At 42.8% G+C, this 24,707-nt stretch overlaps 1 protein-coding gene across 4 annotated transcripts; it reads left to right on the forward strand.

Moving 5' to 3' along the window:
- LOC139389618 (transmembrane protein 150A-like) lies at positions 1–23,905 on the forward strand. Of its 4 annotated transcripts, none has more exons than XM_071136470.1 (8): positions 1–103; positions 1,642–1,893; positions 2,142–2,189; positions 2,328–2,414; positions 12,752–12,819; positions 16,143–16,270; positions 20,665–20,842; positions 22,585–23,905. In XM_071136470.1, exons 2-8 carry the CDS (start codon positions 1,829–1,831, stop codon positions 22,881–22,883), a joined length of 873 nt encoding a protein of 290 aa, XP_070992571.1. In that variant the 5' UTR covers positions 1–103; positions 1,642–1,828; the 3' UTR covers positions 22,884–23,905. The 4 variants fall into 4 exon arrangements, with proteins under 4 accessions (XP_070992571.1, XP_070992574.1, XP_070992572.1 ...); XM_071136473.1 differs by having other exon boundaries at positions 1,646–1,893; XM_071136471.1 differs by having other exon boundaries at positions 1–75.
- The last annotated feature ends 802 nt before the right edge of the window (positions 23,906–24,707 follow it).

Consider the following 24,707-nt stretch of genomic DNA (forward strand, 5'->3'; position numbering starts at 1 on the left):
AGAAGAAGAAGAGGCAGAAGAGTGGCACGCACGATTGAGTGGAGGGGCCCGTTTTAAAGGGAAACCAATGTTGAGGTTCGTGGTGGGAATAGCGGGATCTGGGGTATGTACATAGTGGTTTTCATTATATGTGCTACTGTTGTGGACGTTTAACTTGTATGCGGGGTCAAAACTAACCCCTCTCTTTTGCTCAATTGTCCAGTCCGCCAGCTAGCTACTTGCTTTGGAGAAAGGGGATAATAATTATTTAGCCAGCATGAACCAGCTGTCTGTCAGTGAACACACTTTACCCAGCGTTACCGGTACACAACCCCGGCTTTAACTTGTTAGCTAGTAGCAGTGTTGACTAGTTAGCTTACGTTCGTTTGCGTATGGACTGACGTTGGTTAGCGAAACAATATGCTATGTCGTTAGCTAACTAGGAGGAACGATTTAACGTTAATAGGATCAAATGCATTAACTACTGTTGGTAACTAGGTAATGCATTTGATCCTACTGTAGGTGGCTAGTTTACCTGTCACACTTGCAGGGTGTACTGCCAATCATTTGAGACTAGCTTTAATTAGCTAGCTAGCTAGTGGTTAGCTAAGGTTGGCTTGATAGCTGGCTAACAGCCGGTGTTCTGACAATGATTATCTGATCATCCATGCCAGCCACAGTGCAACAATGGATCATAGCCACTCAATTTCAACTTCAGTCAGCTAGAAAACCCAATTGTTGCTTGCTGCAGTTGGACCTCAAATGAATTAGCCTAGCACGATAGAGAGGGACCCCTGCCCTAGCCAAGTCCGATGCTTCAGTAACAGTGGGGGTTGATAATTGTGAGACTTGAGAAGAGATATCCAGCTAAATGGGGAAATTGATCAAGCCTAGACAGGAAATATTCTGTCATGAACCTCTCCATTATCTCTTCCCTGTGTAAATGTATCAGGAAACAATGGCCTCTCTCATTTGTCACTGAGCTGAGCTCTCAGTATCTCTACTGCCCCCCACATTGTATAAAATATACTGTATTTCAGTACTACTTGAGAACTAAACTACCCCTTTAACCTAAGTCTAAGTCTGTTTTCTAATGTGATCATGGAAAACCAAGAGCTTGTTTTTAGTTACGGTGTGATCATTCTTAGTTCATTCTAATCCCTGTGAGTCTGAGCGAAGTTTGAAACTGTACAGGCCAAAACTGCAAAATGTCAGTCAACACACTAATTTTAGTATAGCAATGACAATCAGATTTTGTTTTCTTCTGTAGGTTATACTGACAAAGGGTGATTTTGACAGTGTTGGGCCAGTAATTGAAAGATCGCTGGTTCGAATCCCTGAGCCGAATAGGTGAAAAATCTGTGTTCTTGAGCAAGGCACTTAACCTTAAATGCTCCTGTAAGTCGCTCTGAATAAGTGTCTGCTAAATTAATAAACTTTTAAATGTTATTGTGGTGTGATTTTCCTAGACCTAGGATACCTGATTTTAGAATTCCTGATGTCTGACATTTTTTTCAGGCAACTAAAGAAAGTGAAGTCACCCTACTGAAAAATAAACTACAAATACTATGCCTAATTGTTCTTTCTCCCCTGCCCCTCTTTTCTTCTCGCCTCACATTTGGCCTTTTGTTCAACTCTCTCACTCCCTGCTCTGTGGTAAAGACAGCTGCAGGCATCGAGCGGCATAACACAAGCAGTGTGCCATCCCCCTGTCTTCCTTTCATGCCCCCCCATGTCTGTCCTCCCTGCCTGTTAGTGTCCCCACCTTGTCCCCTCATTGTCTGCCTTGTCCAGCCTGAAGCCCTCCTCTCCCTCATGCTTTGAACAAAGACAGCACACTGCCAGTCCAATGACTGCCTGGATCGTCTTGCCTGTCAGCCTCTCTGCCTTCTCCATCACAGGAATATGGATAGTGTGAGTTCTCAAATACTAGGCTCCAGTTACATTTGTTTTCCTTACTAAGGGTGTACTACAAAGTGATTGACAGAGAAACATTGATATCTAGTTTCTTGGACACCGATTAAGCCCAGTTCTGGATTTAAAAAAGTATGCTTAATGGAGAATCTACATTTTTAGTCCAGGACTAGGCTTAATATATGTCCAGGAATCCAGTCCATAATGTCGTGATTTTAAGTCATTGATGTGTTTGTTTTCCCTCACAGCTACGCCATGGCTGTGATGAATCATCACGTTTGTCCTGTGGAGAACTGGTGAGTGACCCTTCAGTGAAGGAAGACCTAGTTTTGTCTTTGGATTTATAGCCTACATTGACTTGATACTACAGTATATCATCTGCTTGACTGAACAAAGGGCTAATTCCCTCCCAAAATGGTGTGTCTTGTGTGCAGGTCCTACAATGTGACATGTACAGAGGAGATGGCCAGGCCAGGCTTCCCTAAGACGTGCTGCACCATACAGGACATCCCCCTCATCAGGTCTCACATTCCTTTGTTCGCTTGCTCTCTCTCACCTTTCATGCTGACCACACCTGCTGCGTTTTGTGTGTGAGCATTGCAAAATAATGTACATGTGTTCAATCATTTCATCAAAACTGCATGTGCGCATCAATGAGTGTTAGCTTGGCTAGGCGCTAAAATAGACACTTGATGCACTGCAAGTCCTGCATCTCTTATCTCCTCATTGGTTTTTAGGAGCATATACATGTGGGTGATTGAACGATGAACGAGGTCCACACTCCATTCCGGTTGGTTGCAGTAGTGCATCTTAAAGTTGGTTGCCAACCTAAACTAACTAGGTTTCCCCTTTTAATCTGTGGATTCATTGTCAGAGTATAAACACACGATGTTGTGACTCAAAATAGGCCGATATTCTACAACGATCCAGAAAAGACTGTACATTTCAGGTAAAATAACTAGCCAATATTTTTATCCCAGGACAAATTAGCTAGCAACAGCAAGCTAGCTAGCTAAATGTCCATGAATGTTTAATGTGTTTTTTGACCCCAAATTAATATAGTTGGTTCAGAGTTAATTTTGAAATTTCAACCTGCGTGTCCTGATTGCGCCTGGTGGGGATAGACAAACTCAACCTGCACACGCACGGAGCTGGTTTGTTCATCATGTAACCGGTATGGGAGTTGATCAATGTTTTCAATTTCTTTGTGAGTCTGTGGGAAATACAGTGGGGCAAAAAAGTATTTAGTCAGCCACCAATTGTGCAAGTTCTCCCACTTAAAAAGATGAGAGGCCTGTAATTTTCATCATAGGTACACTTCAACTATGACAGACACAAATGAGAGAAAAAAAAATCCAGAAAATCACATTGTAGGATTTTTAATGAATTTATTTACAAATTATGGTGGAAAAGTTTGTTATTGACCAAATACTTATTTATCTCAATACTTTGTTATATACCCTTTGTTGGCAATGACAGCGATCAAACGTTTTCTGTAAGTCTTCACAAGGTTTTCACACACTGTTGCTGGTATTTTGGCCCATTCCTCCATGCAGATCTCCTCTAGAGCAGTGATGTTTTGGGGCTGTTGCTGGGCAACACGGACTTTCAACTCCCTCCAAAGATTTTCTATGGGGTTTAGATCTGGAGACTGGCTAGGCCACTCCAGGACCTTGAAATGCTTCTTACGAAGCCACTCCTTCGTTGCCCGGGCGGTGTGTTTGGGATCAATGTCATGCTGAAAGACCCAGCCACGTTTCATCTTCAATGCCCTTGCTGATGGAAGGAGGTTTTCACTCAAAATCTCACGATACATGGCCCCATTCATTCTTTCCTTTACACGGATCAGTCGTCCTGGTCCCTTTGCAGAAAAACAGCCCCAAAGCATGATGTTTCTACCCCCATGCTTCACAGTAGGTATGGTGTTCTTTGGATGCAACTCAGCATTCTTTGTCCTCCAAACACGACGAGTTGAGTTTTTACCAAAAAGTTCTATTTTGGTTTGATCTGACCATATGACATTCTCCCAATATTCTTCTGGATCATCCAAATGCTCTCTAGCAAACTTCAGACGGGCCTGGACATGTACTGACTTAAGCAGGGGGACACGTCTGGCACTGCAGGATTTGAGTCCCTGGCGGCGTAGTGTGTTACTGATGGTATGCTTTGTTACTTTGGCCCCAGCTCTCTGCAGGTCATTCACTAGGTCCCCCTGTGTGGTTCTGGGATTTTTGCTCACTGTTTTTGTGATCATTTTGACCCCACTGGGTGAGATCTTGCGTGGATCCCCAGATCAAGGGAGATTATCAGTGATCTTGTATGTCTTCCATTTCCTAATAATTGCTCCCACAGTTGATTTCTTCAAACCAAGCTGCTTACCTATTGCAGATTCAGTCTTCCCAGCCTGGTGCAGGTCTACAATTTTGTTTCTGGTGTCCTTTGACAGCTCTTTGGTCTTGGCCATAGTGGAGTTTGGAGTGTGACTGTTTGAGGTTGTGGACAGGTGTCTTTTATACTGATGATAAGTACAAGCAGGTGCCATTAATACAGGTAACAAGTAAAGGACAGAGGAGCCTCTTAAAGAAGATGTTACAGGTCTGTGAGAGCCAGAAATCTTGCTTGTTTGTAGGTGACCAAATACTTATTTTCCACCATAATTTGCAAATAAATAAATAGAAAATCCTACAATGTGATTTTCTGGATTTTTTTTTCTAATTTTGTCTGTCATAGTTGAAGTGTACCTATGATGAAAATTACAGGCCTCTCTCATCTTTTTAAGTGGGAGAACTTGCACAATTGGTGGCTGACTAAATACTTTTTTGCCCCACTGTATGTATCTCTAATGTGGTCATGCATTTGGTAGGAGGTTAGGAAGTGCAGCTCAGTGTCCACCTCATTTTGTGGGCACAGAGGCAGACCTGGCGCTGTAGAGAAGACGGGCAATGGCGGCTTCTCTCAATATCAAGGCTATGCTCACTTGAGTCTGTACATAATCAATATTTCTATTTTGTCAGTCAGTTGTCAGGTACTGTGTATTCTGTTTTACAACCAAATAGCATTAGTTAGCTCTTTTTTTGGTTATTTCCAGTATGTCATAGTTTTCTTTTTGCATTCTTATAATTCGGTTGGGTCTAATTGTGTTGTCCTGGAGCTTTGTGAGGTCTGTGTTTTTAAACAGAGCCCCAGAACCAGCTGGCTGAGGGGACTCTTCTCTAGGTTCATCTCTCTGTAGGTGATGGCTTTGTCATAGGATGTGTGAGCATCGCTTCCGTTTTAGATGGTTGTAGAATTTAAGATATATTTTCTGGATTTTGTTAACTAGTGGGTGAGGTCCTAATTCTGCTCTGTATACATTGTTTGTGTTGTACACATTCTATTTTTGCAGAATTCTGCATGTAGTCTCAATTGGATGTTGGTGCCATTTTGTGAATTATTGGTTGGTGAGTGGACCACAGACCTCACAACCATAGAGGGCATATAGAGTGCAGTGATGTGTCCTATAAGGAGCATTGGTGGCAAATCAGATGGCCTAAAGGTAAAGATCATCTAGCCGATCTATACATTACGTCTTTGTATTCTAGTATGGGTAGGATGGTCATCTTTATCAGGGTTAGTTTGACAGGTGGGGTGAAAGAGAAGCAGTTATGATAGAGGAAACCAAGTCTAGATTTAACTTTAGCCTGCAGCTTTAATATGTGCTGCGAGAAGGACAGTGTACCATCTCGCCATTCTCCCAAGTACTTGTATGAGTTGACGATCTCAAGCTCTAAACCCTTAGAGGTAGTAATAACACCTGTGGGAAGAGGGACATTGTTCTTACCAAACCACATTACCTATATTTTGGATGTGTTAAGGGCAGAGAAAGCTTGTTGGACGCTAAAAGCTTTGTCGTAAAGCGTTTAACACAATCCGGGGAGGGGCCAGCTGAGTATGACTGTATCATCTGCATATAAATGGATGAGAGAGCTTCCTACTGCCTGAGCTATGTTGTTGATGTAAATTGAGAAGAGCGTGGGGCCTAGGATTGAGCCTTGGGGTACACCCTTGGTGACAGGCAGTGGCTGAGACAGCAGATGTTCTGACTTTATGCACTGCACTCTTTGAGAGCAGTAGTTAGCAAACCAGGCCAAAGACCCCTCAGAGACATCAAAAGCTTTGGCCAAGTCAATAAAAATAGCAGCACAACATTACTTAGAATCAAGGGCAATGGTGACATCATTGAGGACCTTTTAAGGTTGCAGTGACACATCCATAACCTGAGCGGAAACTAGATTGCATACCAGAGAGAACTATAGACATCAAGAAAGCCAGTCAGATAAACAGGGCAAAATAGAAATAAGCCTATAACAGTTAGGATCAGCTTGATCTCCCCCCTTTTTAAATATAGGATGAACCATGGCTGCCTTCCAAGCAATGGGAACCTCCCCAGAAAGGGGAGAGAGTCTTAGTGATGATAGGGGCAGCAACCTTAAAGAAGGGTCTAAACCATCTGACCCAGATGTTTTTTGGGGGGGGTCAAGTTAAAGGAGCTCCTTTAGCTCTTCGGACTCAGTGACCGTCTGCAGGGAGAAACTTTGTAGCGGGGCAGGGGAAAAAGAGGGAGAAGCATCGGGTGTAGTCGAATTAGAAGGGGTGGGAGATGAGGAAATGTTGGACGGGCAAGGAAGCATGGCTGAGTCAAATATGAATCCTGACTTAATGACGTGGTGATTATTAAAGAGCTCAGCCATGTGCTTCTTTGTTAGTAACAACCACATCTACGTTAAGGGACATGGGCAGCTGTGAGGAGCATGGCTTATTCTCCTGGTTTTTAACCGTTTACCAGAACTTATTGGGGTTAGACCCACAGAGAGAACTTCTCCTTTAAGTCACCAACTTTGGCCTTCCGTATAGCCTGAGTGCACTTATTACTCATTTCCCTGAACGATAGCCAGTCAGCCTGAGTATGCGTATGCCAAGCCTTTCGCTAAATGCAATTCTTGAGGTGGAGTAACTCTGCAAGATCACGGTCAAACCGGGGGCTGAACGGGTTTTTCATTGTCTTTATGTGGGTGTGCTTGTTAACAATACCACTGAAAATTGTTGTCCTGGCTACTGTACACCATTATTTTTGTCTTCCTGAGATTTACTGTCAGGGCCAGAATCTGTGCAGAGGCTTAGGTGCTGTTGTAGGCCCTGCTTGGTTAGGGACCGACACACCAGATATTCTGCAAACAGACATTTGATTTCCAGGTCCAGTAGGGTAAGGCTGCAGACTGTTCTAGTGTTCTCGACAATTCATTGATATACAGTGCATTCGGTAAGTATTTAGACCCATTTTGTTACGTTAGTCTTATTCTAAAATGGATTAAATCGTTTCCCCTCTCAATCTACACACACTACCCCATAATGAAGAAGCAAAAACTGGTTCTAAGATATGTGATATTTTTGATTTAATACATAAGTATTCAGACTCTTTACTCAGTACTTTGAAGCACCTTTGGCAGCGATTACAGCCTCGAGTTTTCTTGGGTATGACACTACAAGCTTGGCACACTTGTATTTGGAGTTTCTCCCATTCTTCTCTGCAGGTCCGCTCAACCTCTGTCAGGTTGGATGGGAGTGTCACTGCACAACTGTTTTCAGGTCTCGTCAGAGATGTTCTGTCTGGGCCACTCAAGGACATTCAGAGACTTGTCCTGAAGCCACTCCTGCATTGTCTTGGCTGTGTGCTTTGGGTCATTGTCCTGTTGAAAGGTGAACCTTAGACTGGGGCAGAGGTCCTGAGCACTTTGGAGCAGGTTTTCATCAAGGATCTCTGTACTTTCCCTCGATCCTGACTGGTCTCCCAGTCCCTGCCGCTGAAAAACATCCCCACGGCATGATGCTGCCATCACCATGCTTCACCGTAGGGATGGTGTCAGGTTTCCTCCAGATGTGACGTTTGGCATTCAGGCCAAAGAGTTTAATCTTGGTTTCATCAGACAAGTGAATCTAGGTTCTCATGGTCTGAGGTTCCTCATGGTCTTTAGGTTCCTTTTGGCAAACTCCAAAGGGGGCTGTCATGTGCCTTTTACTGAGGAGTGGCTTCAGTCTGGCTGCTCTACCATAAAATCCTGACTGGTGGAGTGCTACAGAGATGGTTGTACTTCTGGAAGGTTCTCCCCTCTCTATAGAGGAACTGTGGAGCTCTGTCAGAGTGACCATCGGGTACTTGGTCACCTCCCCAAGGCCTTTCTCCCCTGATTGCTCAGTTTGGCTGAGTGGCCAGCTCTAGGGAGAGTCTTGCTGGTTTCAAACTTATCCATTTAATGATGTAGGCCACTGTATTCTTGGGGACCTTGTGGTACCCTTCCCCAGATCTGTGCCTCAAACAATCCTGTCTCTTAGCGCTATGGACAATTCCTTTGACCTCACGGCTTGGTTTTTGTTCTGACATGCATTGTCAATTGTGGGACCTTTTTATATAGACAGGTGTGTGCCTATCCAAATCATGTCCAATCAATTGAATTTACCACAGGTGGACTCTATTACCGCAAGTTCTCGAAACATCTCAAGGATGATCAATGTGAACAGGATGCACCAGAGCTCAATTTCAAGTCTCCTAGCAAAGGGTCTGAATACTTATGTAAATAAGGTATTAATGCTTAATTTATATTACAGCATATTGGATGACTCATTCATATTCCATTCACCGAGCTCAATATGACATCGATAGGTTTAGGCTAGTGTAACGGATGTGAAACTGATAGCTAGTCAGCGGTGGTGCGCTCTAAATAGTGTTTCAATTGGTGACGTCACTTTCTCTGAGACCTTGAAGTAGTGGTTCCTCTTGCTCTGCAAGGGTCGCGGCTTCGTGGGTGACTGTTGTTGACGTGTGCAGAGGGTCCCTGGTTTGCGCCCGGGTACGGTCTAAAGTTATACTGTTACACTACTACATGATACTCGCATTTTCCCTATACCCATCAAGAGGTTGCTACAACATAGCAATAAAAGTTTGTCTGTGCACTGGTTGAGAGAGATTTGAGTAATCAAAGTGACACTTTCAATACCGCCTTGCACACTCTTGCCTGCATCTAGCTGATCTAGGGTGTGATCATTAGTCCAACATTTGCAAACTAGAGTTTCTATTGGACAAATTCAGATATGTTTATTCCAGTTTTGTTATTTTGTTCAACTTTTGTCTTTGAGTCAACATGCATTGCAGTGCTAGATAGCTTCAGCTTAGACTCAGACTCAGTACTACATTCATTCTCTGATCATTTGATTTGGGTGGACGTCATTTCATGCTATAAGATCTCTGATAGGTTCAAGTTGTCATAATTGATGTGGAAGGGAGTGAAAACCATGAGCCTCCTAGATTTTGTATTTACAATTGAAGTCGGAAGTTTACATACTTAGGTTGGGGTTATTAACACTTGTTTTTCAACTACTCCACAAATTTCTTGTTAACAAACTATAGTTTTTGCAAGTCAGTTAGGACGTCTACTGCGAATGACACAAGTCATTTTTTTTCCAACAATTGTTTACAGACAGATTATTTCACTTCTAATTCACTGTAACACAATTCCAGTGGGTCAGAATTGTACATACACTTAAATTGACTGTCTATAAACAGCTTGTAAAATTCCAGAAAATGATGTCATGGCTTTAGAAGATTCTGATAGCCTAATTGACATCATTTGAGTCAACTGAATGTGTACCTGTGGATGTATTTCAAGATCTACCTTCAAACTCAGTGCCTCTTTGCTTGACATCATGGGAAAATGAAATCAGGCAAGACCTCAGAAAAAAATTGTAGACCTCCAAGTCTGGTTCTTCCTTGGGAGCAGTTTCCAAACGCCTGAAGGTACCACATTCATCTGTACAAACAATAGTACGCAAGTATAAACACCATGAGACCACGTAGCCGTCATACCGCTCAGGAAGGCGACGCGTTCTGTCTCCTAGTGATGAACGTACTTTGGTGTGAAAAGTGCAAATCAATCCCAGAACAACAGCAAAGAAACTTGTGAAGATGCTGAAGGAAACAGGTACAAAAGTATCTATATCCACAGTAAAACGAGTCCTATATCGACATAACCTGAAAGGCCTCTCAGCAAGGAAGAAGCCACTGCTCCAAAACAGCCATAAAAAAAGACCGACTACGGTTTGCAGCTCTACATGGGGACAAAGATTGTACTTTTTGGAGAAATGTCCTTTGGTCTGATGAAACAAAAATAGAACTGTTTGGCCATAATGACCATTGTTATGTTTGGAGGAAAAAGGGGGAGGCTTGCAAGCTGAAGAACACCATCCCAACCATGAAGCATGGAAGTGGCAGCATCATGTTGTGGGGGTGCTTTGCTGCAGGAGGGACTGGTGCACTTCACAAAATAGATGGCATCACAAAGAATGAAAATGATGTGGATATATTGAAGCAACATCTCAAGACATCAGTCAGGAAGTTAAAGCTTTGTCGCCAATGGGTCTTCCAAATGGACAATGACCCCAAGCATACTTCCAAAGTTGTGGCAAAATGGCTTAAGGACAACATTGTCAAGGTATTGGAGTGGCCATCACAAAGCCCTGACTTCAATCCCATAGAAAATTTGTGGGCAGAACTGAAAAAGCGTGTGGGAGCAAGGAGGCCTACAAACCTGACTGTTACACCAGCTCTGTCAGGAGGAATGGGCCAAAATTCACCCAACTTATTGTGGGAAGCTTGTGGAAGGCTACTTGACACATTTGACCCAAGTTCAACAATTTAAAGGCAATGCTACCAAACACTAATTGTGTATGTAAATTTCTGACCCACTGGGAATATGATGAAAGAAGTACAAGCTGAAATAAATCTCTCAACTATTATACTGACATTTCACATTCTTAAAATAAAATGGTGACTCTAACTGACCTAAGACGGGGAATTTTGACTAGGATTAAATGTCAGGAATTGTGAAAGTTTAAATGTATTTGGCTAAGGTGTATGTAAACCTCCGACTTCAACTGTAAGTCAAGGTACCCAGAGGATGGAAACTAGCTATCCTCCGGCTACACCATGGTGCTACTCTACAGAGTGCTGTTGAGGTTACGAAGACGTACATTGCAAAAGTGTTTTTTTTTATTTATTTTTTATGAATTATTTAGTGACGTGACTATATATTTAGTTAAAAATAAATCACTAAAATGTTTCAGAAATTCACTGAGGAGGATGGTCCTCCCCTTTTTCCTGTGAGGAGCCTCTGGTGTAGATGAATGGGAGGAGATGGGTTAAATAAAGATTTTTAAGCATTGAGACATGGGTTGTGTATGTGCGCCATTTAGATGGTGAATGGGCAAGACAAAAGATTTAAGTTCCTTTTTGAATGAGGTATAGTAGCAGGTGCGAAGTGTACCGGTTTGTGTCAAGAACTGCAACGCTGCTGTTTTTTTTTCACGCTCAATAGTTTCCCATGTGTATCAAGAATGTTCCACCACCCAAAGGACACACAGGAAACTTGACAAAACTGTAGGAAGCAATGGAGTCAACTAGAGGTCGACCGATTATGATTTTTCAACGCCGATACCGATTATTGGAGGACCAAATAAAGCCGATTCCGATTAAAAAAATGTTTTTTTTTTTTTAAACTTTTTTGGGGTAATGACAATTTCAACAATACTGAATGAACACTTATTTTAACTTAATATAATACATACAATAAAATCAATTTGGCCTCAAATAAATAATGAAACATGTTCAATTTGGTTTAAATAATGCAAAAACAAAGTGTTGGAGAAGAAAGTAAAAGTGTATGTGCCACATGAGTCTTGAATAATCCCAGGTAAGAAGTTTTAGGTTGTAGTTGTTATTATAGGACTATTTCTCTCTATACCATTTGTATTTCATATACCTTTGACTATTGGATGTTCTTATAGGCACTTTAGTATTGCCAGTGTAACAGTATAGCTTCCGTCCCTCTCCTCGCTCTTACCTGGGCTCGAACCAGGAACACATCGACAACAGCCACCCTCGAAGCAGCGTTACCCATGCAGAGCAAGGGGAACAACCACTCCAAGTCTCGGAGCGAGTGACTTTTGAAACACTATTAGCGCACACCCCACTAACTAGCTAGCCATTTCACAACGGTTACACCAGCCTAATCTCGGGAGTTGATAGGCTTGAAGTCATAAACCGCGCAATGCTTGAAGTACAATGGAAGAGCTGAAAAAAAACTGGCAAAATCAGTGTCCAAAATTCACAGATTTCCGATTTGTTATGAACTTGAAATCGGCCCTAATTAATCAGCCATTCTGATTAATCGGTCAACCTCTAGTCAACATGGGCCAGTATCCCTATGGAACACTTTCGACACCTTGTATTCCATGCCCCGATGAATTGAGGCTGTTCTGAGGCAAAAGGGGTGCAACTCAATGTTAGGTAGGTGTTCCTAATGTTTTGTACACTCAGTGTTAGAGGGTGGGGCTCAAGCTACATCCCTGTCTCACCCCCTGGCCCTGAAGAAAGATGTGTGTTTATTGCCAATTTTAACTGCACACTTGTTTGTGTACATGGATGTTATAATGCCATGTTTTCACCCCAACACTGGTTTCCATCAATTTGTGTAGCAGACCCTCATGCCAAATTGAGTCCAAAGCTTTTTTTTTTTAAATCAACCAAGAATGAGAAGACTGCTTTTGTTTGTCAATTAGGGTCTCGCTCTTCCTCGCTCTCTAATAATACGTTCATCTACAGTCTTGTAACCGTACCAGAAGAGAAATGGTGAAATAGTAACAACCTTGTCATGCATGCCTTTTCCTAACATTTGAATCATGGTCATAATATAGGCCTAGTCAACTTGTGAGTGGATTCCTTATGCGTTTTGAGTGACATGTTGTTTCCTCCCTCTTGTGTCTCGTACAGTAAATGTGGCTCCTTCCCCCCTGAGAGCTGTCTGTTCAGTCTGATCGGGAACGTCGGAGGCTTCATGGGTAAGAAGAGCCTCTTCTCCATCCCAAATGGCAAACTATTCACGATTTAGAGTACTATTTTTGACCTGGGCCCATAGTGCACTACTTTTGAACAGTGACCTATGTAGGGATTAATAGGTTGTCATTTGGGATGCAGCCCTCTTCTGTCATCACTCACACTGACAATAAGCTGTGCCCTTTGTATCACTCATCAGTGACGTATTGGAGGTCAAAGCCACTCATTCCTTTAATTTACAGTGTTAAATAACACTTTTTTTGGGGGGGGCAAACAAATGTTTCATTTTGCCGTTATAATAAGGTTGGTAGTAAAATCGTTGTGATAATCTGTAACAGCTCAAGTCTACTACAAATCCACAATGCAATGGTTGCTCTATGGGCTGGCTGGCTAGGTAGGTAGCTAGCTAGCTAACGTAGATTCACGCAATAAAACCAAAGACATTATCAGCCTGTAACGTAGCTAGTTAGTGCAGTTTGTGTGACTTTACCGCTATCAGTTAAGGCGTCTACAATCTCACCATGTTCAACCTGCGGATTGATGTGCCTCAGAGTGGAGTCTAACATTCAGAACGGCAGATATACTTTTGAGGATGGGGAAAACTTTGCCCATGCTATGTCAATGGGCGCTAGCTCAAAAACCCAACATTAGCAAGAATTTCGGCAACAAGAAGTACAACATTACCAATCTTTTCTCAGATGTGAGATAATTAACTTGCCATCTGGATGGTCTTCAGAGATGAGATTTGAGGGTAGCTGAAGGATGAGATTAAAAACAAAATGACTTGTAAAATGCATTGGCCGTAAAATGTATGTAGAATCTTAAGTGTTGTTGTCCATTAGTTTACTCCAATTAGGGGAGGGATGGTAGGGTTAGGAGAAAATTATACAAAAAAAAGTGTATATACAGTACCAGTCAAAATTTGGGACACCTACTCATTCAAGGGTTTTTCTCTTTTTACTATTTTCTGCATTGTAGAATAATAGTACATTTCTATGATCTATGAAATAACAGATGAAATCAGGTAATAACCAAAAAAGTGCTAAACAAATAAATATATATTCTTCAAAATAGCCACCCTTTGCCTTGATGACAGCTTTGCACTTGGCTTTCTCTCAACCAGCTTCACCTGGAATGCTTTTCCAACTGTCTTGAAGGGTTCCTACATATGCTGAGCACTTGTTGGCTGCTTTTCCTTCACGCTGTGGTCCAACTCATCCCAAAACATCTCATTTCGGTTGGGTGATTTTGTTGAGGCTAGGTTATCTGATGCAGCACGCCATCACTCTCCTTCTTGGTCAAATAGCCTTTACACAACCTGGAGGTGTGTTGTGTCATTGTCCTGTTGAAAAACAGAGTCCCACTAAGCTCAAACCAGATAGGATGGCGTATCGCTGCAGAATGCTGTGGTAGCCATGCTGGTTAAGTGTGACTTGAAATCTAAATAAATCACTGATAGTGTCACTAGCAAAGCATCCCCACACCATAAAACCTCCATGCTTCACGGTGGGAACCACACAGGCGGAGATCATCCATTCACCTACTCTGCGTTTCAAAGACACGGCTGTTGGAACCAAAAATTTCATTTGGACTCATCAGACCAAAGGACAGATTTCCACCAGTCTAATGTCCATTGCTCATGTTTCTTGGCCCAAGTAGTCTCTTCTTATTGGTGTCCTTTAGTAGTGGTTTCTTTGCAGCAATTTGACCATGAAGGCCTGATTCACGCAGTCTCCTCTGAACAGTTGATGTTGAGATGTGTCTGTTACTTGAGCTCTGTGAAGCATTCATTTGGGCTGCAATTTCTGAGGCTGGTAACTCGAATGAACTTATCCTCTGCAGCAGAGGTAACTCCTCTCCTGCAATGTTCTTCATGAGAGCCAGTTTCATCATGGCGCTTGAGGGTTTTTGCTACTGCACTTGAAGAAACTATCAAAGTTCTTAATTTTCGAATTGACGGACCTTCATGTCTTGAAGTAATGATGGACTGTCGTTTCTTCTCTTTGCTTATTTGAGCTGTTCTTGCCATAATATGAACTTGGTCTTAGCCCTATTTGGTAAATCTTCTGTATATCACCCCTACCTTGTCACAGCACAACTGATTGGCTCAAACACATATTAAGAAGGAAAGCAATTCCACAAATTAATTTTTACAAGGCACACCTGTTAATTCAAATGCATTCCAGGTGACTACCTCATGAAGCTGGTTGAGAGAATGCCAAGAGTGTGCAAAGCTAGGGGCATAGGGGGGGACTACTTTGAAGAATCTCAAATATAAAATATTTTGATTTGTATAACACTTTCAATATGGGTGTCATATCTTTGGCATCTTCACTATTATTCTACAATGTAAAAAATAAAGAGAAACCCTTGAATGAGAGTGTCCAAACTGGTACTGTGTATGGGGGATTTTAAATTATGCAGACAATTACATTGCAGATAGATTTATAGTTTACATCAATATTAAAGCTGATCTAGAAAAAATGACTTGCCATCTGTAGTATCATATAGCTTTAGAATCGTGACATTACGTACTTTCAAGGAAAATAGGCATGTTTTTGACATATACACTGAATTTGAGAAGTGATTGCATGATGATTAGCTTAGCAACCGCGTGCCGCAGCATGACAACCATAAACACGATTGGTCGACAGTCTGCTGGGTGGGCATAATAAAAACATTATCTCAGTAGAAATATCGGCCAAATATGATCATTGGCTCATTCGAGAGGTTGGTTGTTTGTGCAACAGTACAGATAATACTTTTGCTGTGTCATGGTGATAATGATCTGAAGGTGGTGATTAAATACCTATACATGCTATCATTTTTTTTTTCTTCCTCCAAAGGAGATTATATCACCTCACATAATCTCCTTTTTAGTACTGTAGTCATTATCACCATGACACAGGAAATGGGTGCTGAATCCACAGGTATGTCAACTTTTTATCAAAACCAAATATTTAAAATAATTTCCTATATAGGCCTAACTGATCTAGTCTGCCTGTCTAGATGAATTTACATAGCAAATCGGTGTATGCCACTAGTCAGCAGTCGGTGTATGCCACTAGTCAGCAGTATGTGCAGAAGGGCTTGAAATGGGCTCTGGTCTTTAATCTATAATGCATGTGGCCTTTCCTCCATTATTGCCCCCCCCCCCCCCCCCCCCCCTTATCATCCATGACCCTTCTCCATTACTTCCTGCCCCGCCCCCCCCTTATCATCCATGACCCTTCTCCATTACTTCCTGTTCTGTCTTATTTATCACCACTCACTCTGCTGCCTTTGTCTGTGCTCCTCTTCATCCCATCTCTCTTGCTCTCCCCCCCAGTGGTGATGGTGTGCCTTCTGCGCTATGCCCAGGTGATTGAGCACAGCCACGGTTGCTGGATTAACACCAATGCCCTGTTGTCTGGCTGCACCAATGCTGTAGGACTGGTCATGGTGGGAAACTTCCAGGTGATTCACGTCAATTCTTCTCTAGACATACAGTACATCTTGATTCCATAACTCTGCTACCAGTCCCTCTCCAGTTGTGACTGTATTATCCCAATGACTTGATGTCAATTAAACCCCACCATTTTTCAGCAGACACTCTTATCCAGAGCAACTTAAAGTTTTGTCAATTATCAAGTGGTGGCTATATTCTCCTTCTGATTCCCTGTTTTGTCTAATATTTGTCTATTGGTTAAAAACAAGCGGTGTGGGTAGGTAGAAGTGGGTGTTACAGGCTTTGTTTTTATGTTTTACGGTTGGACTTTAGCACGTATAGCTGGTTAGCACATGGTGTCACCTCATCAGTCCGTATGTTACACCTGTGCTGGTTGCTATCCCATTAGTGGGAAGGTGTTTCACCTGTGTTGGCCCAGGTGCTATTTAGGAGTTTGTTTTATTTCACCTTCTCATTTACAATTGCGACCTGGCCAAGATAAAGCAAAGCAATTCGACACATACAACAACAGAGTTACACATGGAGTAAAACAAACATACAGTAGAAAAGTAAGTCTATATACAATGTGAGCAAATGAGGTGAGATAAGGGAGGTAAAGGCAAAGAGAAGAAAAAAAAGGCCATGGTGGCGAAGTAAATACAATATAGCAAGTAAAACACTGGAACGGTAGATTTGCAGTAGAAGAATGTGCAAGGTAGAGATGCAAAGGAGCTAAATAAATACAGTAGGGGGAGAGGTAGTTGTTTGGGCTAAATTATAGATGGGCTATGTACAGGTGCAGTAATCTGTGAGCTGCTCTGACAGCTGTTGCTTAAAGCTAGTGAGGGAGATAAGTGTTTCCAGTTTCAGAGATTTTTGTAGTTTGTTCCAGTCATTGGCAGCAGAGAACTGGAAGGAGAGGCGGCCAAAGGAAGAATTGATTTTGGGGGTGACCAGAGAGATTTACCTGCTGGAGCGCGTGCTACAAGTGGGTGCTGCTATGGTGACCAACGAGCTGAGATTAGGGGGGACTTTACCTAGCAGGGTCTTGTAGATGACCTGGAGCCAGTGGGTTTGGCGACGAGTATGAAGCGAGGGCCAGCAAACGAGAGAGTACAGGTCGCAGTGGTGGGTAGTACATGGGGCTTTGGTGACAAAACGGATGGCACTGTGGTAGACTGCATCAAATTTATTGAGTAGGGTATTGGAGGCTATTTTGTAAATGACATCGCTGAGGATCGGTAGGATAGTCTGCTTTACAAGGGTATGTTTGGCAGCATGAGTGAAGGATGCTTTGTTGTGAAATAGGAACTCAATTCTAGGTTTAACTTTGGATTGGAGATGTTTGATGTGAGTCTGGAAGGGGAGTTTACAGGCTAACCAGGCACCTAGAATATGTGGACAACTACAAATACCTAAGTCAGAACCGTCCAGAGTAGTGATGTTGGACGGGTGTGCAGGCGCAGGCAGCGATCGGTTGAAGAGCATGCATTTAATTTTACTTGTATTTAAGAGCAATTGGAGGCCATGGAAGGAGAGATGTATGGCATTGAAGCTCATCTCAAGGGTTGTTAAGTGTCCAAAGAAGGGCCAGAAGTATACAGAATGGTGTCGTCTGCGTAGTGGTGGATCACAGACTCACCAGCAGCAAGAGCCACATCATTGATGTTTACAGAGGAGAGTCGGTCCAAGAATTGAGCCCTGTGGCAACCCCATAGACTGCCAGAGGCCCGGACAACAGGCCCTCCGATTTGACACACTGAACTCCATCAGAGAAGTAGTTGGTGAACCAGGCGAGGCAATCATTTGAGAAACCAAGGCTATCGAGTCTGACGATGAGGATGTGGTGATTGCCAGAGTCGAAAGCCTTGGCCAGGTCAATGAATACGGCTGCACAGTATTGTGGTGGTTAAGATATCGTTCAGGACCTTGAGCGTGGCTGGTATGGTTGGATTCGAAATGGTCGGTAATCTGTTGACTTGGCTTTCGAAGACCTTGGAAAGGCAGGGTAGGATAGATATAGGTCTGTAGTAGTTTGGGTCAAGAGTGTCCCCCCCTTTGAAGGGGGGGATGACCGCAGCTGCTTTCCAATCTTTGGGAATTTCAGATGACACGAAAGAGGTTGAACAGGCAAGTAATAGGGGTTGCAACAATTTCTGCAGATAATATTTTAGAGAGAAAGGGTCCAGATTGTCTAGCCCGGCTGATTTGTAGGGGTCCAGATTTTGCAGCTCTTTCAGAACAACAGCTGGTTGGATTTGGGAGAAATGGGGAAGGCTTGGGCGAGTTGCTGTGGGGAGTGCAGTGCTGTTGACCGGGGTAGGGGTAGCCAGATGGAAAGCATGGCCAGCCGTAGAAAAATGCTTATTGAAATTCTCAATTATAATGGATTTAATCGGTGGTGACAGTGTTTTCTATCCTCAGTGCAGTGGGCAGCTGGGAGGAGGTGTTCTTATTCTCCATGGACTTTACAGTGTCCCAGAACTTTTTTGAGTTTGTGTTGCAGGAAGCAAATTTCTGCTTGAAAAAAACTACCTTGGCTTCTGGGTTGGCAGAGTGTGCTAAAGCAGTTAATAAAAAAACTTAGGGAGGAGGCTTCTAATGTTAACATCAAAAGAGAGCGCCTGGGGAATAGGAGTGGAGCTAGGCACTGCAGGGCCTGGATTCACCTCTACATCACCAGAGGAACAGAGTAGGAGTAGGATAAGGGTACGGCTAAAAGCAATGAGAATTGGTCGTCTAGAACATCCGGAACAGAGTAAAAGGAGGTTTCTGGGGGCGATAAAATAGCTTCAAGGTGTAATGTACAGACAAAGGTATGGTAGGATGTGAATACAGTGGAGGGAAACCTAGGTATTGAGTGATGAGAGATATTGTCTCTAGAAACATAATTGAAACCAGGAGATGTCATCGCATGTGTGGGTGGTGGAACTGAAAGGTTGGATAAGGTGTAATGAGCAGCGCTAGCGGCTCTACAGTGAAATAAGCCAATAAACACTAACCAGAACAGCAATGGACAAGGCATATTGACATTAAGGAGAGGCATGCTTAGTCGAGTAATCATAAGGGTCCGTTGAGTAGTGAGGTTGATTGGGTTCACGGCGTTTCAGACAGCTAGCCGGGCCATCTTTAGCAAGCTAGCATAGGATGGAGGTCTGTTTTTAGCCACATCATGCGTTTCCGGCGGTAGATTAGTGGGGTTCCGTGTGGAAGAGGGGATCAATCCAGTTGGTGATATAGTTATAGTGATCCAAGAAAAATAGTCCGATAGACCTATTCAGATAGCAGCCGATAAGACGGCTAATGATTAGCGGGCCGCAGATGGGCGTTCAGGTAACGTCGCGATGGAGGGGCCAGTTGGATAACTCCCTCGGGCAGATAACGTCGGTATTCCAGTCGTGAAGGCCCGGTGGGGCTCCGCGTCCACAGTAAAACGGGTCTGGATAGGTGATTGTAGCCCAGGAGTGGCTGATGGAACTCTTCAGCTGGCTAGCTCCGGAATAATTGATGTTTGCTCCGGGATCGACGTAAGCCAATAGTCACACGGATAGCAGCTAGCTAGCTGCAAGATCCATGTGTAAATGTCCAGAACTTGCGGTTGAAATCCGGGGATATGGAGAGAAAAATAGGTCCGGTATGTTCTGGTCTGAGTCGCGTTGTACAAAACTGGCGATAGCTTTACGAGTTAAAGGATAGCTGATGACCACAAACCGTTAGTCAGTAAACTGGCTAGCTTCTATTGTGGATTTCAGATTTGAGGTGAATAATATTTTTATTTTTTTATTGGTGAGACTGGTTGCAGGAGTGTTTTTGGAAAAGAAAATATATAAAAGATATGCGAAGAAAGATGTAAATATATATACACGGGACAAGACGAGGACAAAGGACGTCTGACTGCTATGCCATCTAGGTAAGTGTAGTGGCTGGCCCTGTGCTCCAGGCAGGCTTGAGAGATGTTGGTGAGAGCTACACTTCATGTAAACTGAGATGTGATTTTGAACGAGGCCTGAGTTTTGGTGTTTCTCCTGTTTTTTTTTGTTTTTTTGCTCCATATTCTTTTTACTCCCTATCCTGTTTTGTTTAGTTTTTCTTTTTGGAGGCAAACCTAGTGGGCATCCATGGTGGGTGTCTATTGTTTTTATAACCCCTTACTAGTGGCTTTGCCAACTTTCAGTGTGCACCCACATGGGTGCCTTTCAGAACCCCTTTTGAATCCCTTTCTGTTTTGGTTGTTAAAGGGATTTTCTTTGTTAGCTCCCTTTTTGTTGTGAGTGACGTTTTTGAGTTTGTCTTGTGGGCGGGTTCAGGGGGACAGTCAATGGAATTTGGGTATTCGGAGCAGCTTCACTTGTGTATTAAAATGTATGTTTTCAATCTCAATTTTAAAAATTGATTAACCTGTTTACCCCCCCTCCCTGAGCAGGTTGACCATGCCAAGTCTCTGCACTACGTTGGCGCGGGTGTGGCATTCCCTGCGGGTCTGCTCTTCGTGTGCTTGCAGTGTGTTCTCACCTACCGGATGGCCATCACCGCCCTTGACTACTGGATGGCACACGTCCGCGTAGCGCTGGCCGCAGGAGCCCTGGTCTCACTTGTCCTTAGTATCCTTCCTGACTCGCTGGGATTGGTGGAGGGGTGGGGGTAGGTTATTAGATATTGGTCATGATGGATTACACCATTTAATAAAAGGTGACTGATCATGTCTCCATAGCGTCATTTAATTTAAATCAAGCACAGTTAATGTGTAATTTCTCTTCTCTATTGAAACCTTGCAATGGCTAGTCTGTGAAACCGCGTAAACGGTCGTCTAGTTCCGGTCTGTGATGAATGGGGCTCTGGACAAAAGTAGTGCACTGCATACTGTCATGACTTTAATTAATGGGATGACAGTTGATTCGACAAATAACAACGTTTTAATTGTTACCCAATATTAAATTGATCATGTAACTATTAACTCGTTATGAATTTGGAGCACCACGGAGGAAGTTGTTTATAGCGTTATCATCTCCCGACTGAAACTCAATTTCTGTTTTTCGATAACAGTTATTAATCATTACTTCATATTAGTCTCATTCTGAACGTCGCAGACGTCTTGAAACTGCACAAACCCGAGTCTTGGTGATCATTCCGTACCACACACATTGATTTGATTACTTACTAACTAAATGATAACACAGGATATACACACACGGTATAGGTTATTGATTAGAAACTTAATACGATGAAAATGGATCCCTAGCAGACTAACACAATATGACACTTGTTAAAAAAGATGGAGAGTTAAGGAGAGACAACACTTGGATTTATTTGGGAACTACGCTCACAGTAATCCTAATACCTTGCCCTGAACTGCCACCCGTTTTGGGTAAGAAGTAATGCATGTATTTACGTGTTGAAGGTCTTCCTTCGTTTTGTCTCTGTTGGACCCAGGTCTTTGTGAAAAGGGTTCGATTGGGTCTTCTCCTTAGTTCGTAAGTGTAAGGCTGTAATTGTCCACAAGAGGTCACAATGTCCTTCTCCTTAGTTGTCTGTTTACTTTCACTCGTTCTGGAAGAGTGGTCTTCTGAGTACAGCTAATCAGCCGTGTCGATGATCCCCAGAGATGTGATGAGAGCAGTGTAGTCGGCGATGATTTGAAGAGAATAACCGGATGGTCCTACTTAAATTCACTTTCTTAGATACAGTACTTAGAACAGCTACTCAACCGTAACATTGATTGTTAGAGGCTACTTCGTTGTCTTCAACTCGTGTTGATTTTCAGGGTCGAGACCTAGCTGCAGCTTGAGTCCTAGTCTGGTATGTTATTCTTATCTCAATCTTTTATACACTTTGGTAAAGAGGAGCATTTCCGTCATACTAACACACTCCCTTGGGCGTGGCTAGTTATGGGCCAAATCATCATCAAAAACTATGATCTCGTTAGAAAGGAATGTGACTTTAGTTATCTTAACAAAAATATTATTTTCATCCTTTCCGACACAATGTAAACGATGTAAACCTGATATACACAGTGATATACATATCACTTTTGTACCTTTTTAATGGTAGACATTAATTTTCCATATTCCATCTCATCATTCCCCACATTCAGATGTTGAAATGTATTGTCCCAGTGTTCACTTTTGGACGTTAGAGTTTTTGGGTGGCAAAATGTCCCTGTAACCAAGAGATATTCCAATCCCCCATACTAGAGACCAAAAAGAGTTGTCTGCTGCATACAATTTACGATTTGGTGTGAGGTGTCCCCTCCCCTCTGCGGGTGATGTGTCCCATTTGGGTTTATTGATGTGGCCTTTCTTCCTCCATCGATGGGGCTGTTGCGTCTCCTTAACTCTTTCCCCAGGTGGTATCTTCTTCATCCACGAGAGCTTTGTTCTCCAGCACGCAGCAGCCATCTGCGAGTGGGTCTTCACCGTGGACATCCTTGTCTTCTATGGCACCTTCACCTACGAGTTTGGCACGGTCACCAACGACACCATGATGGTCGGCCTGCAGCAGACCCACCACCACTCGGGGGTCATGATGGGCGGCACGGCCGGGGCCATGTCGCTGGGCATGGGAGCCAAGGGCCTAAAGTCCCCTGGAGGAAGCAGCACATCCACCCATCTCAACTGCACCCCAGAGAGCATAGCCATGTTGTAGCTCTGCAGGGGCCAAGGAGATCACCACACTGCTGCAGAGGGGAACCACCACACAGGCAGCAGGAGTCGATGATGGCACTGGCCAGCCAGAGGGTGGAGACAAGACATTGAAAATCACAAGATATGATTGACACACCGGGTCGGTATTGCTGTATTGGGTTTTTGTGTTTTAATAAGCCATCCGCTTCTCCACTACGGTCAAATTTCCTTCGCTTCATCAGCAGAAAGGAACACTTACACAAAGAATACATATCTGGGATGATGAGGGGCGATGATGCTGTGACTATTTCCAAGATGGCTACTGGCCTCTCTGCACTCTGACATGATACCTTCTTTCTTAAAGATCAGTGTTTGAACAGTCACTGAGGCTTTTGCCAGTGTTCATCCTTGTCATGTTGGGATGACAGATACAAAATAAGGTTTATTTTATATGCCAACTTTTTGTTTTCTGCCACATTTGACAGACTTCCTCTACCTGGCCATGGCTTGTGGTGGGGCCCGGTCTCTCATGCCATTCAACTCTGCACGCTACAATTTGAATGAGAGAGTAGAGTGCGTCGTTGGATTGACCAGACTGGGTTTTTTTATTTTGTCTGTACTCTGCCAATGTTAATGCATCGTAATAGAAAATATTGAATGTTTGAGAAGTAGAACTATAGATTGTATACTGTTATGTACATGACAGTTCAGCCTGGCCTCAGAGCAATACGAAATGTACTAAATGTATTTCTGAGCACCTCCAAGATGTATGATACCTACTAATGGTTTAGTTACTTGACACAAACTAAAGTAGGGAGGTTGGTCAAAGAGGATGGGTGGGCGTAACCCGCGACAGACTAGCAAGCCAAAGGTTGCATGTTTTAGAAACGTCAGGGACAACTATTGCATTTTAGCTAACCCTGATTTTAAACGTAACCAAATCCACCTAACCTTTTGTCATTCGTTCCCCTAAATGCCAATGTTAATTCTCCTTTGTTATGGTGCAACAAGCAACCTGGTCTCAAATAAAGATGTGCAATACTATACGTCCTCCAAGATGTATGATAAGTTATGTCTTCCAATTTGTATGCTATTGTATGACCGGGTAACACGTATGATACTATAGGTCCTCTAATTTGTATCATATTGTACGACTGCTATTCCATTCATAATGTAACTTAACATAATTGATGTCTCAGATTTACATACAGAATAATACGATTAGCCCTGAGACCAAGTTGAACAGGTTGTACGCACACCTTTTTTATTGATCAATCAAGTATAAATGAACTATAGAAGGATTTGTGAAATTAGCAATGTCATTTAACAAAAACATTTACACATTTTGTGCACAATACCTGCCCAAGACCTCTAATAGCGGCCTCAAAAGGGCAAGTGATATGACTTGATTTCTTATTGTTTAAAATTATATCTCTGTTTAGTGATTATATTAGTTATTCCCTAGATAGATGTACATAGCATTTTATAGATGTATGAAATGCTATCTAGCTCACAGAATGCTCACACAAACCTGCTGGTCTTTTCTGCCCCTCTTTTACTGGGTCAACCTCTGTGTCTCAATCACTCTTGCTTGATTTGTTTTATATTGCCTATTCATGTTGCCTCTGAATTTCTCTCACTTGTTACCTACTGGTTACATGGCTTGTGTGTTTTTTTTAGTTTTTTTTTTAGGTCACCTTACTGTTTTCAATCTTTGTTTGGTACGGTAATGGCCCTTTCATCCACCAAAGTGTATCCCAGAGTAGTGGAGTTCTGCATTTTGCGAGGTGTTTAACTATTCATAGAAAGGTCTCACACATTGCTCTTCATTTCTGATCTGCAGTTT

Source organism: Oncorhynchus clarkii, chromosome 30 (genome assembly GCF_045791955.1).
Source record: "Oncorhynchus clarkii lewisi isolate Uvic-CL-2024 chromosome 30, UVic_Ocla_1.0, whole genome shotgun sequence".
Lineage (NCBI taxonomy): Eukaryota > Metazoa > Chordata > Actinopteri > Salmoniformes > Salmonidae > Oncorhynchus > Oncorhynchus clarkii.

Excerpts from the sequence above, each read along its gene's own strand:
- LOC139389618 (XM_071136470.1), top strand. The coding sequence starts at position 1,829 with ATGACTGCCTGGATCGTCTTGCCTGTCAGCCTCTCTGCCTTCTCCATC. Across the intron at positions 2,190-2,327 it reads GTTTGTCCTGTGGAGAACTG|GTCCTACAATGTGACATGTA; the intron begins GTGAGTGACCCT and ends TCTTGTGTGCAG. Across the intron at positions 16,271-20,664 it reads TCATGGTGGGAAACTTCCAG|GTTGACCATGCCAAGTCTCT; the intron begins GTGATTCACGTC and ends CTCCCTGAGCAG.